We start from the raw sequence: 20,835 nt of genomic DNA on the forward strand, positions 1-20,835 counted from the left end.
AGCTGTTGCACCAAGTGGACTGACATGAATCATGGCTCCAACACGAGAGATGTCAATTGAAACAAAGGAGAGGATTATCAAACTCTTAAAAGAGGGTAAATCATCACGCAGTGTTGCAAAAGATGGTTGTTCACAGTCAGCTGTGTCTAATCTCTGGACCAAATACAAACAACATGGGAAGGTTGTTAAAGGCAAACATACTGGTAGACCAAGGAAGACATCAAAGAGTCAAGACAGAAAACTTAAAGCAATATGTCTCAAAAATCAAAAATGCACAACAAAACAAATGAGGAACGAATGGGAGGAAACTGGAGTCAACGTCTGTGACCGAACTGTAAGAAACCGCCTAAAGGAAATGCGATTTACATACAGAAAAGCTAAACGAAAGCCATCATTAACACCTAAACAGAAAAAAACAAGGTTACAATGGGCTAAGGAAAAGCAATCGTGGACTGTGGATGACTGGATGAAAGTCATATTCAGTGATGAATCTCGAATCTGCATTGGGCAAGGTGATGATGCTGGAACTTTTGTTTGGTGCCGTTCCAATGAGATTTATAAAGATGACTGCCTGAACGTAAATATATGAATGTATGAAATGAATGTAAATTTCCACAGTCATTGATGATATGGGGCTGCATGTCAGGTAAAGGCACTGGAGAGATGGCTGTCATTACATCATCAATAAATGCACAAGTTTACGTTGATATTTTGGACACTTTTCTTATCCCATCAATTGAAAGGATGTTTGGGGATGATGAAATAATTTCTCAAGATGATAATGCATTTTGCCATAGAGCAAAAACTGTGAAAACATTCCTTACAAAAAGACACATAGGGTCAATGTCATGGCCTGCAAATAGTCCGGATCTTAATCCAATTGAAAATCTTTGGTGGAAGTTGAAGAAAATGGTCCATGACAAGGCTCCAACCTGCAAAGCTGATCTGGCAACAGCAATCAGAGAAAGTTGGAGCCAGATTGATGAAGAGTAGTTTGTCACTCATTAAGTCCAGGCCTCAGAGACTGCAAGCTGTTATAAAAACCAGAGGTGGTGCAACAAAATACTAGTGATGTGTTGGAGCATTCTTTTGTTTTTCATGATTCCATAATTTTTTTCCTCAGAATTGAGTGATTCCATATTTTTTTTCCCTCTGCTTGGTCTAAAAAAGTAACAGTTACTGACTGCCACAATTTTTTTCCTGATTTTTTGCCATTTGAAATGACTTTAGTTTTGTGTCATGTCTGTGATCTGCTTTTTTTCTACAAAATTAAATAACTGAATGAACATCCTCCGAGGCCGGTGATTCCATAATTTTTGCCAGGGGTTGTAGCACCAAATCACAACAGTTGCCGCAAGGAGCTTTATATTGTAAGGCAAAAGCCATACAATAATTACAGAAAAACCCCAACGGTCAAAACGACCCCCTATGAGCAAGCACTTGGCGACAGTGGGAAGGAAAAACTCCCTTTTAACAGGAAGAAACCTCCAGCAGAACCAGGCTCAGGGAGGGGCAGTCTTCTGCTGGGACTGGTTGGGGCTGAGTGGAGAGAATCAGGAAAAAGACATGCTGTGGAAGAGAGCAGAGATCAATCACCAATGATTAAAAGCAGAGTGGTGCATACAGAGCAAAAAGAGGTGAATAAAAAGAAACACTGGGTGCATCATGGGGAAACCCCCCAGCAGTCTAAGTCTATAGCAGCATAACAAGGGATGGTTCAGGGTCACCTGATCCAGCCCTAACTATAAGCTTTTTCAAAAAGGAAAGTTTTAAGATTAATCTTAAAAGTAGAGAGGGTGTCTGTCTCCCTAATCCGAATTGGGAGCTGGTTCCACAGGAGAGGAGCCTGAAAGCTGAAGGCTCTGCCTCCCATTCTACTCTTACAAACCCTAGGAACTACAAGTAAGCCTGCAGTCTGAGAGCGAAGCGCTCTATTGGGGTGATATGGTACTATGAGGTCCCAAAGATAAGATGGGACCTGATTATTCAAAACCTTATAAGTAAGAAGAAGAATATTAAATTCTATTCTGGAATTAACAGGGAGCCAATGAAGAGAGGCCAATATGAGTGAAATATGCTCTCTCCTTCTAGTCCCCGTCAGTACTCTAGCTGCGGCATTTTGAATTAACTGAAGGCTTTTCAGGGAACTTTTAGGACAACCTGATAATAATGAATTACAGTAGTCCAGCCTAGAAGAAATAAATGCATGAATTAGCTTTTCAGCATCACTCTGAGACAAGACCTTTCTAATTTTAGAGATATTGCGCAAATGCAAAAAAGCAGTCCTACATATTTGCTTAATATGCGCATTGAAGGACATATCCTGATCAAAAATGACTCCAAGATTTCTCACAGTATTACTGGAAGTCAGGGTAATGCCATCCAAAGTAAGGATCTGGTTAGACACCATGTTTCTAAAATTTGTGGGGCCAAGTACAATAACTTCAGTTTTATCTGAATTTAAAAGCAGGAAATTAGAGGTCATCCATGTCTTTATGTCTGTAAGACATTCCTGCAGTTTAACTAATTGGTGTGTGTCCTCTGGCTTCATGGATAGATAAAGCTGGGTATCATCTGCTTAATGAAAATTTAAGCAATGCTTTCTAATAACACTGCCTAAGGGAAGCATGTAAAAAAGTGAATAAAATTGGTCCTAGCACAGAACCTTGTGGAACGCCATAATTAACCTTAGTCTGTGAAGAAGACTCCCCATTTACATGAACAAATTGTAATCTATTAGATAAATATGATTCAAACCACTGCAGCGCAGTGCCTTTAATACCTATGGCATGCTCTAATCTCTGTAATAAAATTTTATGGTCAACAGTATCAAAAGCTGCACTGAGGTCTTACAGGACAAGCACAGAGATGAGTCCACTGTCTGTGGCCATAAGAAGATCATTTTTAACCTTCACTAATGCTGTTTCTGTACTATGATGAATTCTGAAACCTGACAAACTCTTCAAATAGACCATTCCTCTGCAGGTGATCAGTTAGCTGTTTTACAACTACCCTTTCAAGAATTTTTGAGAGAAAAGGAAGGTTGGAGATTGGCCTATAATTAGCTAAGATAGCTGGGTCAAGTGATGGCTTTTTAAGTAATGGTTTAATTACTGCCACCTTAAAAGCCTGTGGTACATAGCCAACTAATAAAGCTAGACTGATCATATTTAAGATCGAAGCATTAACTAATGGTAGGGCTTCCTTGAGCAGCCTGGTAGGAATGGGGTCTAATAGACATGTTGATGGTTTGGACGAAGTAACTAATGAAAATAACTCAGACAGAACAATCGGAGAGAAAGAGTGTAGCCAAATACCAGCATTACTGAAGGCAGCCAAACATAAAGATATATCTTTGGGATGGTTATGAATAATTTTTTCTCTAATAGTTAAAATTTTATTTGCAAAGAAAGTCATGAAGTCATTACTAGTTAAAGTTAAAGGAATACTCAGCTCAATAGAGCTCTGACTCTGTCAGCCTGGCTACAGTGCTGAAAAGAAACCTGGGGTTGTTCTTATTTTCTTCAATTAGTGATGAGTAGAAAGATGTCCTAGCTTTACGGAGGGCTTTTTTATAGAGCAACAGACTCTTTTTCCAGGCTAAATGAAGATCTTCTAAATTAGTGAGACGCCATTTCCTCTCCAGCTTATGGGTTATCTGCTTTAAGCTGCGAGTTTGTGGGTTATACCACGGAATCAAGCATTTCTGATTTAAGGCTCTTTTTTTCAGAGGAGCTACAGCATCCAAAGTTGTGCTCAATGAGGATGTAAAGCTATTGACGAGATAATCTATCTCACTCACAGAGCTTAGGTAGCTACTCTGCACTGTGTTGGTATATGGCATTGAAGAACAAAGAAGGAATCATATCCTTAAACCTAGTTACAGCGCTTTCAGAAAGACTTCTACTGTAATGAAACTTATTCCACACTGCTGGGTAGTTCATTAAAGTAAATGTAAATGTTATTAAGAAATGATCAGACAACAGGGGGTTTTCAGGGAATACTGTTAAGTCTTCAATTTCTATGCCATATGTCAGAACAAGATCTCAAGTGCGGTTAAAATGGTGGGTGGGGGTTTTAGTCGATTGTAGTTTATTTTCTGTATTACAGCGTTTGGAAAGAGGTGACATTTTATTTAAAGCGGCAATTTTGTGTCAACGGAATGGAGGTCGATTCTCGTTTCTTGACTACAACATGACAAGAGTCCCAGTTAGTGACTTTAATCCACACAAAAGCGACTCACGATATTTTAATGGCTTTGAGAGGAGTTAAGAAGTGGACTTACCGCTTCTGAAGAGCAGCGAATCAAAGAACCACGAGCCAGTGGTTCGAAGCATTGCTTCAATGGCTCACGCATCAAAGTGGCGTCGTGCTGCAGAAACGGTTGATTACAGAGCCGCTGCAGACCAAACCCTGAATATCCGTAAGACTTTATTCGTACATCCGTACAACTCTGAAACTCGGAAAAATCCGTATAATTTATGGACAAACCGTATAGGTTGACATGTATGGATTTGAGGAAATAAAAATTAATGTTTTGCTAGTTCTTTTAGACGGCGAGAGTCCAAAGACGGCGAATAAGCATCCATGTAGCTTGTAAGAAAAGTTAATACGTATGTGGCCTTTACAGTTCTATTTCATCCCTCCTGGCCACCAGAGTGCGGTGATTAGCACCTGAATTATTCCATGTGCGCATGCACAGAGGTCGAGTCTTATACTAGCAAGGTCACGTTAGTGGGCGTGACTTGGGTGATGTCAGCGACAGTATATGAGAGTACGTCACCCGGCATTCAGTCCTTTTCTCATCTCTCCCATAGAGAGCAGAAGGATCACGTCTTGCCAGAGCCTCACAACCTTCGTAGTTGGAGCTGCGCACATGCACCCTCCAGAGGCTGCAAGACCACAAGTTATTTATTCTGTTAAGGTGCCCTGACACTTTAATCTGGGCACTTGCACACACTCTGCCGTGCAGGAGAGTATACTCGTAAATGTTCTAATCTGTGCGCGGCTTCATGCATGTGTGCAAAGGAAATTTTGAAATGTTCAAAATCGCCAATCACGCATTAATTACGTGAACAATGCGCAATTAAAAACCACTGCGTGAGTGCGAGTGATTGCATTAGCACATCGCAGTTCATCTGAACAATTATAATGAGATGTTAAATCTATCATAAACATACTTTTACAGCTACTCATGAGAAGCAAAGAACATACAACTGTTTTACTAAGCCAATACAATATAACCATTACAAATAATTACCTTTTAGACTCTTCCAATGCATTCTCCACATCATTAAGTGCACGAGATAGAGATATATAGAGATAGATAGAGATATATAGAGCTAGACAGGCAGCGATAGAGCTAGACAGACAGACAGATAGATAGATGACATGGTCCTCTGTGATTGTGGAAGCAATTAGAGGCGTTTTCAACAGCCAATGATGAATCCGTTACTAAATAATTATTTTAGATATACAGCGTCCAGCGCAGCGTCCAATGGAACAAAGCACAGCATCCAGCTGGGAACACAGCGGGTGGGATTGTCACAACAAAGTGTGTGCAAGTGCGCGGATCAAAGTCGTGCAAGTATCAAGGTGGCTTAACACACCGCTCCCTCCCTCTCCAGAGTGCAAACAGGACAGAAGAACAGACAGGGTGGAGGAAAAGAGAAAACTAAAAATGGAGACGTTAACCTAAAAACAGATTTCTGAACATTTTGAATGTGGTGCGCATGTGTCCCACGAATGTTGCATGGTGGTAAATTTTATATCTCACGTCCAAGGATTGATGATTTTGCATCAGGGAGGCTGCTTTTTGGCAGCCAAATTAATGGAAATCCTTCTTAGCCACAGAGAACTTTAATCCCTGCAAACGGGTCGATGTGAAAAAGAGACTTTTGTCTGAAGGTTTTCATGAAGTGGAAACAACCTTAAAACTGACAAACTATCAGTAGTTTCTATGAGAGACCCTATAAATCCATGAAACACTGTGTACTCAGTTCACTGGCCAGTAAATGACACTTACAGGCTGCTTGCTTGTGCCGATTTGACTTGGACTCTTTCCTGTTGGAAAGATGAAAAGTTGTTAAACAATGACAGAACATAGGATTAGCCATGATGAAGAGATAAACTGCACCAAGATGTCTTTTTCTATGTCGTACATGTGACAAAACAAACAATTCTCACCAACACAGCAGCTCTGGGGTCCTCATAGAGGCGGATATCTTCAGCTGACACTCTGCTCCTGTCTTTTTTAGTCAGAGCTGTTGAAACAGTGTTAAAAAGAAATCACCCGCCCTCATGTGGGATTACGTCAGATACAGTTGGTGGTTCATGGAGGACTCACTCATTGATGAGACATTTTGTTGTTTGTTTTGTTTTTAGCAGATTTTAAGGGGCCGAATCACATATTTTCTTATAACTGGTTTTGTGAACTTACTGGATCCTGGATGAAGGAAGGCCAGATTCTGACCAAACTCAGTAAAGCCAGCATAAGAGCTGACTGTTCTGATATGGCCGTGAGCTTCAGGATGACCCTGTCGCCATAAACCCAAACACAGAGGCACACATGACAAATTTAACATTATGTATAAAAAGTTGAGAACACAAGCACGTAGTGACGCACACAAAAACACACCTGGTGCTGTCTGGTCTGTGTGGTCGGACTTTTCTTTTTGTTGGAAGTAAAGACATCTCTGGGAGGGGAGTCCTTGGCTTCCCAACTGTCTTTATATCCTGGAAAATCAAGAAAACCTTGTCAGGCTCTGACACACTATAAAAGAAAGAGTACAAAGGTCACTTGAGGGAGGATGGCCAGATTTTGCTTTCTTTTTTTTTTATTATTATTATTTATTGATTTATTTTTTTACCATGAAATGCACATTTTGTTTTAGAATAAAGGACATGTGAGGAGAAAGATTTTATCTACACCTTTATCATGCACTGATTCCTGTGATTTCTATTTTCTGCAATAATGTTTAGTGTTTTGTTTTCTCTAGAAGATGTGAAGAATGAAGGAACATCAAGATCGTAGACTCTCAGCAAGGAACATTTTCAGTCAGTTGGAAATTAGTCTGTCTCATACTTTAAACAAGTACAGAGAATTGCTAGCAGTAAATGCTTGCCAGATATTTAGCTGCTTATACTCAGACATTAAGAAAGAAACTGTCATTCAAAAAGAAAATGAAAGTGAATGAAAAGCCCACTTCAGTGACATCAACAAAATGATAAAACAATTGTAATTCAGACAAGTGATTGTTAAGAGACTCTGCTCCCTTCACCTCAAACAAATCTGAAACCTATACAAGTTAATTGCTGAAAACCTCATCCAGTCACCAAATCAACCATGCTCCAGTCACAATCATACAGTTAGATCCACGAGCAATTGGACAGTGAGTTTTTGACTCTGCACACCACCACAACAGAAGTGAAATGAAAATTAATTTGTGCTTGTAGCGTAGACTCCGCTTTGATTCAAAATGATCACGGTAACCACTTAAGAGATTACAGCTATTTTTTTTTTCTACACACCCTATATGTTTAGAGGCCATACATAACAGTTTAAACTAGATATATGGCCGGGTTTCTACACACAAGTCAAGTGATAAGATACATGAACATTTCCAAGTTAGTGATTATGTCTTAGACTTCATTTATATTAATCATTAAGAAATACAAACAGTATGGCACTATATGGTAAATCAGTCTGGAGAAGGCAGTTCTCAAAAACTGAGCAACTGCGCAAGAAGACTAGCGAGGGAAGCCACCAAGACAGCCACGACAGCTCTGAAGGAAGTATAGGCTGTAATCAGAAGAACTGCACATACAGTAGTGCAAATTTTGTCTGTTGCATCACCAGTTACAGCGCTTCATGGGGGAGTAAAACAGAGAAAAACCGTCTTTACAAAAAACAAACAAAAAAAAAACTTCAGCTGCAGTATGCTGGAAGGTGCATGGGTGACTCAAGCCTTGATTAGACACCTCCACCCCGACCTTAAATTTGTTTACTGAAAAACCTTCTCTGTAGCACTCCATCATGAAGCAGTGACTGATGCTGATGACTGGTACACGATGTATTTACAGTTTCTACAATCTTTCAATGCATCTAAAACCATTCAAAATTAGTTAAATTAGGGCTTGACAATAACATTTTAGAGGAATAAAATCCTATAGCTTCAGGGTCTCCACCCTCTCAACCCCTGGCGGGGAGTTACATATGTTTCCCACCAAGGACTTAAGCGGACTCTTGGATCCTTGGTCGTGATCACATAATTTACCTGGCACTAAAATGGTCCTAGCTAGAACCCTGGTTGGAATGAGCCACGCTGATTTTTACTCATGTGAATGGCAAGTCGCTGCCAGGCTAACTCCCTCCCCAAGGTTACATATGAAGCTAGACCTTTTCTACGCCAATGTGGAGGACACTTACACCTCCACCCCCCTCCCCCCGCTGGGACGCTCGGATCACAATTTCGTCTATCTGCTCCCCCAGGGTGAAAAGAGAACCAATACAGAAAAGGTCAGTGAAGCTCTGGACTGAAGAGGCCACAAAGGCTGAGGGACTGTTTCAGAACCACAGACTGGAGCATGTTTCAAAACTCTTATGGTGAAGACATCAACGGCCTGACCCAGTGTGTCACTGACTACATGAACTTCTGTGTGGAGAGCACTGTGCCCACCCGGAGGGTACGGTGCTTTCCCAACAACCACCCCTGGGTGACCCCCAAGCTGAAGGTCCTGATGAACCAGAAGAAGAGGGCTTACAACTCGGGAGACAGAGAGGAGCAGAGTAGAGTCCAACAAGAGCTCCAGTGGAAGATCCGTGCAGCCAAGAAGGAGTATAGAAGGAAGATGGAGGAGCAGCTGGCCCGGAACAACGTCAGAGACGTGTGGAGATGCCTCAAGACCGCCTCCGGATTTGGGCAGGGTGCCAGCAGGACTGCAGATGGAGATTCTCAGTTCGCAGAGGAGCTAAACAGCTGCTTTAACCGTCTTGGCTCCTCCACGCCTGCACCCCTGCCTGCTCCTGGCTCTCCACACGTCTCCAGCAGCCAGCCTTCCAGTCCCTCTGACCCCCCACCTTCTACCCCCCGGTCACCTCCACTGCACCCCGGACCTCGTCCCTCCTCCCCCGGGACTGTATTCAGCACCAGCCCACCTCAGCTCACACCTCAGCTTCCCTCTCCCTCCCCCCTCACTGTAACTCCAACCGAGGTGAGAGGCCAGCTCCTGCGACTGAAGCAGAGGAAAGCAGCAGGACCTGATGGGATCTCCCCGAGACTGCTGAGGACCTGTGCAGATGACCTCTGTGAGGTCCTCAGCCACATCTTCAACAAGAGCCTCAGCCTGGGGTGGTCCCCACCCTGTGGAAGACCTCCTGTGTGGTCCCGCTTACCAAAATCAATCAATCAATCAATCAATTTTATTTATATGGCGCCAAATCACAACAAACAGTTGCCCCAAGGCGCTTTATATTGTAAGGCAAGGCCATACAATAATTACGTAAAAACCCCAACAGTCAAAACGACCCCCTGTGAGCAAGCACTTGGCGACAGTGGGAAGGAAAAACTCCCTTTTAACAGGAAGAAACCTCCAGCAGAACCAGGCTCAGGGAGGGGCAGTCTTCTGCTGGGACTGGTTGGGGCTGAGGGAGAGAACCAGGAAAAAGACATGCTGTGGAGGGGAGCAGAGATCAATCACTAATGATTAAATGCAGAGTGGTGCATACAGAGCAAAAAGAGAAAGAACACTCAGTGCATCATGGGAACCCCCCAGCAGTCTAAGTCTATAGCAGCATAACTAAGGGATGGTTCAGGGTCACCTGATCCAGCCCTAACTATAAGCTTTAGCAAAAAGGAAATTTTTAAGCCTAATCTTAAAAGTAGAGACAAAACACCACACGCCAAGCAACTACCCCACTACAGACCAGTTGCCCTGACCTCCCACCACACGAAGACCATGGAATGGCTCGTCCTGTCTCACCGTCGCATTGTGGTGAGCGACATCCTGGACCCACTGCAGTTCGCCTACAGGGCCAACATCAGGGTAGATGACGCTGTCATCTATCTACTGCAGCGAGTGCTCACCCACCTGGAGACCGGTGGGAGAGCTGTGAGAGTCATGTTTGATTTCTCCAGCACTTTCAGGGGAAGCTGGAGGACACAGGTGTGGATGGACACCTCGCCGCCTGGACCATCGACTACCTCACTGACCGCCCACAGTACGTGCGGCTGCGCGGCTGTCAGTCTGAGGTGGTAAGGTGCAGCACTGGGGCCCCCCAGGACACCATCCTCTCACCTTTCCTCTTCACCCTCTACACCTCGGACTTCACCTACAACACAGACAGCTGCCACCTCCAGAGGTTCTCTGATGACTCCGCCATTGTGGGTCGCGTGTCTGTGGAGAACGAGCTGGAGTACCGGTCGGTCATCACAGACTGTGGACTGGTGTGCGCACAACCACTTGTGTCTCAACACCAGTAAGACGAAGGAGATGGTGATCGACTTAAGGAGGAAACCACCACCTCACCCACAAGTGAACATCCAGGGGGAGGACATAAAGACTGTGGACAGTTTCAAATACCGAGGTGTTCACCTCAACAACAAACTGGACTGGACTCACAACACTGAAGCCCTGTACAAAAAAGGCCAGAGTCGCCTCCACCTCCTGAGGAGACTGAGATCCTTTGGAGTGAGCAGGCTTCTGCTTAAGACCTTCTACGACTCTGTTGTAGCCTCTGCTCTCCTCTATGCTGTCGTCTGTTGGGCCCCGGGCAGCACAGAGCGGGAGAGAAAGAGACTGAATAAGCTGGTCAGGAAGTCCAGCTCTGTCCTGGGCTGTCCTCTGGACTCTCTGGAGGAGGTGGCTGAGAGGAGGGTGTTAGCCAAGTTCAAATCCATCATGGACAACTCCTCTCACCCTCTGCACCAGACTGTAGTGGAGCTGAGCAGTTCATTCAGTGACAGGCTGAGGCACCCTCAGAGCAAGAAGGAACGATACCGCAGGTCGTTCCTCCCTGCTGCTGTCAGACTGTACAATAACACTGAAATAACCATATGCAGTAATATGTCCACAATCACGTGCAATAACAATTCATTTACAAATCCCTGCACTAATGTCACCTTACCACATCTAATTCCACTTCACATTGTAAATAAGATGCTCCTATCTCTTTTTGCAATCCCAATCATATATACGAGGTCTGTTAGAAAAGTAAGGGACCTTTTTATTTTTTGCAAAAACTATATGGATTTGAATCACGTGTGATTGCATCAGCCAAGCTTGAACCTTCGTGCGCATGCGTGAGTTTTTTTCACGCCTGTCGGTTGCGTCATTCGCCTGTGAGCACACCTTGTGGGAGGAGTGGTCCAGCCCCCTCGTCGGATTTTCATTGTCAGGAAATTGGCTGATCGACTGCCGCTTTGCTTCATCAAAATTTTTTCAGAAAGTGTGAGAGACAGCCAAGTGGAAACCATTTGGAAAATTCAGATGGCTTTCGGTGAAGATCTTATGGGGATCACACAGATTAAGGACAATTACAACTGGATTAAAGACGGCCCATAGCGGCGGATGGCGCGCCGCGCACCGAGTGGCGATCGACAGGCTCAAACGACCAGATCATTGATCCGGGACGTCGTTTGACTACCAGAGAAATGGCAAGACAGCTGGACATAGCACTTTTTCGGCACATTCCACTGTTACAGGAGTTTTTGTAGTGGAAAGAGGAGCGGAGAAATTCGCCACGGAGCCGCTCATGGCATGGGACGAAAGCACCTCCGTGTTGGTCTCACAGGACAAGCCCTAACATGCCCAGCTCTTGCACCATTCGAAAGATTCAGACGGCTTTCGGTGGCTTTTCAGTCGTGTGACTATCCGAGAAATTGTGGACGAGCTGGACATGCCACAACATGTCCTGTGAGGCTTCATCACAGCTTTGCTTTTTGTTCTGTGCCCTGCGCCTCTGTCCCGACACGCAAATTTCTCCGCATGTCTTTTCATGACAAAAAACTCCTGTAACAGTGGAGTGTGCCATTCATTTACAAAATAAATGCTTTGTTTGTCGTCTGACTACCACAGAAATGGCAGAAGAGTTTGACATCAGCACTTTTTCGGCATAAAAAGACGTGCGGAGAAATTCGCGCGTCGAGACGGAGCCATCTGAATTTTTCAAATGGTTTCCATTTGGCTGTCTCTCACACTTTTCTGAAAAAATTTTGATGAAGCAAGAGGCAGTCGATCAGCCAATTTCCTGACAATGAAAATCCGACGAGGGGGCTGGACCACTCCTCCCACAAGGCATGCTCACAGGCGAATGACGCAACCGACAGGCGTGAAAAAACTCACGCATGCGCACGGAGGTTCAAGCTTGGCGGATTCAATCAGATGTAATTCAAATCCATATAGTTTTTGCAAAAAATAAAAAGGTCCCTTACTTTTCTAACAGACCTCATATATATATATATATATATATATATTCTATTTCTACCTCATTTTCTTATGTCTTGTACTGTCACAAGTATTACTATTATTGCTTATTGTTGCACATGCTGTTTGATGAACATTTTCCTCTACTTGCACCCATCTTGAGTGTTTTTTAAGAGCTGACGTAACGTGAATTTCTCCTCTGTGAGATCAATAAAGTTTATCTTATCTTATCTTAGATGCACGCACATGGAGCTGGAGTTTGGATGGAGAACCTGTAGTTTGGAAAAACAAATGGTTTTATGGGTTTGAAATGAAGTCTTGGAGAGCAGTCAGTGTGGTCATTCAGCATAGCTGAAGTCATCCAAAAGGGGCAGTACTGCATGAAGCAGAACTTCACATGGACTAGACAATGATTCAGAGGATGGGCAAACCGTGTTTGCCAAAACCGAGTGAGAATGTGGCAGGAAAATTCCGCCACAGCACCATACTGCTTGTATTTCTTAATAACTGAAGGAAATGATGTCAAAGACATATTCAGTGACTTGAAAATGCTAAAGAATCCAGCCCGAGTTGTTTAAAGAAAACTAGCTGTGAAAGTGATGATTTGTATTAATTTACTTTATCCAATTAATGACATTAACGGTTGTCAGACTGTCCGGGATAAGGAAAAAAAAAATGTGATCACATAACACAGATCCCCTATAACACTGCCCAAATCAGACAAGTCCAATTTTTCTTTCTAAAGTGGTCAAATTATGTGAACGCAGCCTGTGGAAAAACAGCCTAGTGTGGGGTTGTGGCGTGCAGCTTTTCCGCATTGATAAATCTGCTGTGCACCCTGTTGACAAATAGATGAAAAGTCTGATTGAATCTGATAATGAAACTGATAGGGGCAATTTATGATTACTCAGTTAAAATTGATTCACTTAAAAAAGTGCTCGCATCCTCTCACTTTCTTTGGAAGGTGGAGTGAGCAGTCAGGGAATAAACACACCAAGCTGTGTGCTTTTTAAAAACACACAGCTTTGCTTTAAAAATACAACAAGCCTTTTAAAGCAAAAAGCATAAACAGTGCAGGTCTGTCTCACGGTTTCATAGTGCAAAGTCAAAAAGAACAGCCAGCAAACCCCTCCTTCTTTCCCACCCCTCACCCCTGTGGAGAGGGGTGAGGGGTGGGAAAGCTCCCCTCCAAACCCCTTCAATGTCCACTTATGAAACTATTTTAAATATTTTTTGCACATAGTAGTAATAATAATAATAGTAGTAGTAGTAATAATAATAATAACCAGATTCTAATACTTTTTCAAAAAAAGATCATATTTAACTACCATGTTGCCTGTGGGAATCCACAGGCTCTAGATTGGGTAGTGTTTATAAAATAGGTAGCTGACATTTTTCAAGGGTGATAATAAAGTAAGTAATGACTTGGAATGGTGTGTGAGTCCAGAATGGTTTAAGAACCTTAGACCAACAATTTTTAGAAGAGGAACTCATCCCCTTTATTTCCTGTTAATTATGTAATTTTTGAATGTTAATTTATTGTCTTAATGTATTTATAAATTGTTTAGGTTGTTGTTATCATATACACTATTATCATTATGATGATCATTGTTACTTCTATTTCATCATTTGATTTTTAAATGGACCACAATGGAAGTAAGTGTTTTCACTTTCTTGTGTCATACATGTATTTTTCACATATTCACAATTATATGCACTGACATTGAACTTACTAAACAAAATCATGCACTCACGCTTTTAATATAAAGATGATTTGCTGCCCCCTGTTGGAATGAATGTGAGTCCAAAATGTAATTAGCAACAATAGCTAATATCCATAGCTTCTCCAAAAATATTTGTCCTACCAGCATTGCATTTTGTCTCTTCATCTAACAAGCTAGTGTTAAATACAGTAAAGACTAATTGTATGATTATCAGCTCCAGTTGTGTTATTAGGAAAAACCCTGTATTAAACATTAAAATTAATAATATGATAATAAATCAAGTTCACAAGATTAGGATACTGGGTGTAACGGTAGACTAAAAATTATCATGGAAAAAACATTTTTGTAAAAATGGGCAGGGGTGTATCGATTATGAGAAGACATGCAAGGTTTTTAAGTTGTACTACAACAAATCATGCTATTAAAGCATTAATATTAGTATACCTGGACTACTGCCCAGCAGTTTGGTCAAATGCCACTGGAGAAATGATAAATTACAGATTATTCAAAATAGGGCTGCTTGTATAGCACTTAAGTGCAGTTATAGGCCAAATATCATTACAATGCATAAAAATGTAAACTGGCTGTTAGTCAAATAGACTTTTATATTCACTGGTCATTTTTACTAGAAAGATTATTGTCACTAAGTCACCTTGTATTTTGCTTTGGAATTTTTCTTTTAGTTCAGAAAATCATAGATGAATAACCAGACATGTTGTGGTGGGAAACTTTACACTACCTGCAGCTAGAACTAATGCCATTAAGAACACTGTCATCTTTAGGGGTATGAATGAATGGAATTTATTACCTGATTATATCAAACTCACTTAAAAAAAAAAAAAAAAAAAAAAACTTCTAAAACTGGCATTATTAACATAACGACTCATGGGTTTAATTTTATCTATACATGGATAGGTTGTATCTATTGGTGTACCTTTATACATATATAGACTATTTGTTTTTTCATATGTGTGCAGACTTGACCATGTATGATGATTAATGTGACTGGATTTTTTTCTTTTACTTTTTTCTTTTATTTTTTTACTTTTATACTTTTGAATGCATTTTGTGATTTATGTTCATTGTGTTTGTAAATCTGTGTGGACCCCAGGAAGAGCAGCTGCAGCTCTGCTGCAGCTAATGGGGATCCTAATAAATAAATAAATAAATCCTTGACCCAAAATACATAAGCATACCAAACAGCAAATGCCAGCTGTGCTCTGTTTATCCATGATGGAAATTGAACGCCCGCACACACAGCTGGTGCTTCTAATTTTGGACACCAACAGGGTGGAAGAAGACATCAAACAGAATACACATTTTAGTCATGGTACCAGCAACATGAGACTTAAGTCATTCAAGGTAACGGCAACATAACACTTATCTGACTGACTAAACCAAGTGAACTACAAAAACACAAATCAATGACACTAACAACTACTGTTAAACTAACATGAACCACATTAACAACATTTAAAACCCTAAAACCCCAAACTGCCACGGTGCATTGCAGCACAAGATATTGGTTAGCTAAAATTGATAATTTCGCCAAAAATATTAGTCCTATCAACTTTCTGTTTTCGCAGCATTCATCCTTGACCCAAAATACATAACCATACCAAACTACAAATGTCAGCTCTCCCCAGTTTTTGCATGATCAAAGCCATACACATGCACACACAGGCCACTTGGCTATTACAATATATCATCATCAACTCACTACTTGTAATATTTAAGAATAAAGAATTTTTTCCTAAAATCCAGGTGCTTCAAACACTACATAATGTCTTATTTTATTTAAAAAACGACTATTAAAGATACATATAGAAGGGAAATCCTACTCGAACTGATCCTTTTGCTACGTTGGCACTCTTTCGACTCGGTTGCACCATGTTGCCAAACCCGCTGACATGGGACATGTTAGGATAACAACAGAATAAGTGTGTCTCTCATTCTACCTGTCCTGTAAGCAGTGGTGGGCACAGATAACCAAAAAATTAACTTCGATAACAGATAACTGGATAATCAGATAACTGAAAAGTTAACTTTTCTAAAGCTAAACCGATAAACCACCAAAAAAACGTATCGGAAGTTACAGATAACCGATAAATTCCAGTATTGTCTCTGGTACATTTGCAACTACTAACAAGCTGATTTTGAGTTTTAACACCACGATCGCTTCTGGTAGTATCAAAAGCGGCAACAGACCCAAACAATGAGTCAGCACTTCTGTCTTTGAGCGTCCTGCCCCCTGCTGGAAGCTTCTGTTTACTACATGGCTTCCAGCACAGAAGCAAGCTGACAGGAGCCACAAAGCTCAACTCTCTACTCAATCACAACGCTGCCGTCAGGCGGTCTTGGAAAATAAAGCAGTGCTGAGTTATGGTTTGGTGTATAAATAAAATGAATACTGATAGAATAACTCCATTAATGTCAATTCTGTCATTTGTACAAAGTTAAAATATATCTTTTAATGCTGAATAATGCACTAATTCAGAAGTTTTGTAACAAACATACAGATTGCAAAGGATTCTGGGTAAAATGTGCCTCCGCTAACACTGATTGGTTGACTCATTCATTCTATGTAAACTAACATGTTAATGTGAGGCGTGTCGTGTGTTGGTGTTTACAGATAAATGTGCTTTTGTAAAATATTCAATTTTTTTATTTGTTTAAAAAAAAAAGGCATTTTCAAAAAACAAAACAAAAAAAACCCCCAGTTTTAATTAGATAACCGTCTGATATAATCGGTGTCAAAAATATAACACTGCCATGATCTACTGGTGTCACTGTGCGAGTTTTGCCCATTTTTCAGCTGAATTTTCATTCGTGTGAGAATTTTTTTGGATTGCACCAAGTTTCAGGTTCATCGTGCATCCTGCATCGTTTAGTATACATGAAGTAACAAGCTGCGTTTAACATCTCATGACCACCTCCTGTGCAGTTCTGTCGTCCAGTATGAGCTGGAACCGAGTACAGTGATTGAAAATATCATACAGTGTCTGCCCAGCTTCAGGGTCAATACTGCCACGAACACTACTGGCCAGTAGATAGCAGTGGAGACCTTGGAAACTTGCCAAAACAAAATTCCAGATAATCCGTGTCTGCTACATTTAAGATTCGTGGAATTTAATAAATGCAAACAATAAGGGCTATAAACCCAGAGAATACATTCAGGAGAGTTTTAGGCACTAGAGTTTAATGCTGTTGTTTGTGGAGCCTGATCAGAGTGTCTGAAATGCATTTCTCCTGTTGTGAATGTACTGAGATTACCCTATCGTACCCATAATGCACTTGGCACAGCATGTCCGCACTAAACCCTTAAAAATTAGCGCATTACTTTAAAACTAAAACATATATTTGATATTTTCACTTTATAAAACTTCAGACGTGACGTTAATTTAAATAACTTGTTCGAAATTAGTTTGGTTAAAATTTGAACCATAATTTAAAAATGTATGCCTCTGGATGACTTGGGTGATATTGCCTGCGTATCAGTATGGGGTTAAAAGAAATTAGTTTTTTTTGTGACCAGTTCTCCCTTGCCTGCAGAGGATAGAGCGGTTTCTTCTAGAAGCTGCTCTCCTCTGTTTGCAGAGGACAGAACTACACGTGCTATGAAACATTTAACAGGTGGGTGCTCAACTGATTTTAAATTTTATAAATGTTAGTAGCTGTTCAGCTTTGTTTACCACGTTAACAGTCTAAAAATTATCGGACAAAAATTTATCGGAAGATAATTAGTCCGATAATGGTTTTTAAAGTTATCTGAAAAGATAGTCTGATAATGAAAACATTATCTTCGATAATTACCGGTTATCGGATTATCGGAACTGTGCCCACCACTGCCTGTAGGAGAAGTTCCTGAAAATGCTTAATGTCTGTACCTGTATGAGCTCTAAAAGTAGAAGGACTATGTATACAAATGGCCGGAATTCCTAAATGGTTAATGTGATAGTTTTTTTAAACCACTTGAATAAAAGCTAAAAGTCTGCATGACAAGCACATCTTGACTGGATCTGACTAGACCTAAAAAGTTGAGAACCAGCCAGTAACAGAGAGCCAGAGGTCCAAGCAGAGCAGAGCAGAGCAAAAGGCAAAAAGGCCCCACTTAAAGAACTGTTTAGATCGTGATCTGAGAAACATACAACCACAAGCACCCAGCATTTGCAGCCCTGAACTTAAGCGCCTTTCACACCGGGGCTGCTCCCAGTTGTGTCGTGTGTCGTCATGACAACACCACGTGGAAGCAACTCAGTGCCAAGACGATGCAGCTCGGCACCACAACAGCGCGAGGGACGCAAGGGATGAAGCAAATCGAACGCCAAAAATTAAACATGTTTAATTTTTGTTTGCGTCCTCTGCTTGACGCAGAATTAAGTGGTTTCAGCGCAAGTCAGAGCAACAGGACGGTACTCAGCGTGACTGGCCACACACTCACAAGATGTTACCCGACAGCAATTTATGATTCTCGCTGAGTTCCATTGTTCCCGCAGTATAAATCACGCAGGATTGTTTTTATACCGTGTACTCAATGCAGTAAAACTACACGCTCAAAAAAGAGCACAGAAAAAAAAAAAATGCTGACTGCAGCTGCTGCTCCTCTGTGTGGAGGTGTCTGGTGAAGAGAGGCACTGTGAAGCAGCTGCAGCTTCTTCTCTCACAAATGTGCTTAAATAAAATCCATAAAAGTCCTGCTCACAGACTGATTGTCAGAGACAGGACATGAAAATTCAGTACGGTATGTCTTATATATTATATTCCAATTCTTAGGTGGAACTATGCCAGTATACAAAGGTATATCTAAATATCTAAAAAGGACGAGTAAAATAGGAGAGTAGAAAAGAGTAGAGTAGAGCCACTTAGGACATGTCCACATCAAGTAGAACTCCTGACATCTCCACATTTGCTCACGGACGGTTTGTCCGTGTGCGCACCTCGTGGTCAAAGGAGGAAAGATAAACTATAACAGAACTCAGAGCACAGACCTGCAGCTTAGCACAAGAACAAATATTAACTAGAAGAGGAATCAGAGTGCACACGCTGCAGCCAAACTGTGCACTCTGACTTCTCTGTGCAGAGAACCTGCAGGATGCATTCTCACCTCCTCTCTGCCCCCTGCTGCGCGCACCTGACACAGATATTCCTGCATCGTCACGACACAACAGGAAGCAACTGGAAGTGGGCCCGGTGTGAAAGGGGCTTTAAGCCCAGACTGATATTCAAACCTCTCGTTTTTGGCTTGGCTGCCGTGTTCTTCTTGTTTGAGGAGACCGCTGACAGATTCTCATAGCAGGTCACTGGCTGGGCTGGTCGTCCTGTCACGCACCATTCCCCATTCGTCTGCCTGCGATGTGTTTTGGCTGTTACGATGGGTGCGAGAGGATGTGACGTGTGGCTGCTGCTGTAGGTTTCAACCACTGGCTGTGACGTCACCTCATCCTCTGCTTCAGCAGCTGGGAGAACTTCAGTGTCTATACCCTGCCTACTCGAACAGCCTGACCTACCCTCATCATCACAGAATGCCTCGTTCACATACCCCCAAGTGACTTCCCCACCTCTATCCACTCTTTCTAGCACAACTGTATAATCAGACTTTGCAGAGCAAGCAGGCAAGCAGGCAGGCTGAGCAGAGTTCAAAGTCTTGGAAACAATGACAACAGTAGGATAAACAGACACAGAGTTTCCATTCTCATTTTCAATCTCTTCAACAGGCTGAGCCTGACTGTCACACTTACCTACAAATGCCCCAAAGTCTACATTGGTGCTCTCTGGGTGGACGGGGTGTTGCCAAAGCCCAGCCAAAGTGAGTTCAGGGCGGCTGGAACCACTGGTCTGGGAAGCAGTGCTGCTGATGTGGAACCGAGCACTAGGGGAGGGTACATTAGGCAGGCTGGATGGGGAGTCGGAAAAGCCCGGCTCTTGTGGACGGGTCAGTTTATCCTGGGTGAAAGAGTGGCTTTGCAAATGCAGCCCTGGAGGAGAAACGGCCACAGCACTTTGGACAAAGGCACTGGAGCCGGCACTGCCTGAGGAGCCAGCCTCTGCAGCATGGTGCCCATGACCCAACAATAACCTCTTCTTTTCTGGACTAAATTTTGAATTCGGGTTAGGGTCCAGCCCCAGTCCTGCTGCAGAACCCAGACAGACCTCTCGGCCGCTTTCTGGTGCTGCCCCTGCACTAATCCCAAACAGAGAATCTGCAATGTTGCCTCCTGGCTGAGGAAAAGAAGAACCAAAGTAAGGTGCCACGCTGCGCTTGCCTATCACAGATGATATGGAATGGGGGCCAGTGTCTGTAGCCACAGGGCCAAGGCTGGGGACCACATTCTTAGACAGACTGAGTTCCCGGGTGATCTGATTGTGGACCTTGCAGGCCTCAGATGCTCTCTGAGCAGTTAGGGTCTTCAAAATGTCTACAGTCAAAGCAGAGAGGTCCTGGAGATGGCCAATCTGGGAGTCCAGTGAGTGCAAAGATCGCTTTATAAAGGTGACCTTGTTCCCAACCTCCTTCAGCTGCATGCACATTGTCTCAACTCTTTAAAAAAAAAAAAAAAAAAAATTTTAAAATGTGTAGTCAGCTCAGTTTCTCATTTATGATCATCTAAAACTGATAAAGAATTAACATCTACTCATTTGAGTAAAGTCCTGAATCTCAACATTTATTTTTCAAAGCTTTACATGCTGT

At 42.2% G+C, this 20,835-nt stretch overlaps 1 protein-coding gene across 1 annotated transcript in view; it reads right to left on the reverse strand.

Annotated features, from left to right (window-relative positions):
* The window catches only part of trpm7 (transient receptor potential cation channel, subfamily M, member 7), a 165,365-nt gene that overhangs the window by 39,035 nt on the left and 105,495 nt on the right, over window positions 1-20,835 (reverse strand). The window contains 5 exon segments of the mRNA XM_034186905.1: window positions 6,026-6,063; window positions 6,187-6,263; window positions 6,440-6,536; window positions 6,638-6,735; window positions 19,886-20,685. Of these exon segments, the coding sequence (XP_034042796.1) occupies window positions 6,026-6,063; window positions 6,187-6,263; window positions 6,440-6,536; window positions 6,638-6,735; window positions 19,886-20,685 (1,110 nt within the window).

Source organism: Thalassophryne amazonica, chromosome 2 (genome assembly GCF_902500255.1).
Source record: "Thalassophryne amazonica chromosome 2, fThaAma1.1, whole genome shotgun sequence".
In the NCBI taxonomy this organism is placed as follows: domain Eukaryota; kingdom Metazoa; phylum Chordata; class Actinopteri; order Batrachoidiformes; family Batrachoididae; genus Thalassophryne; species Thalassophryne amazonica.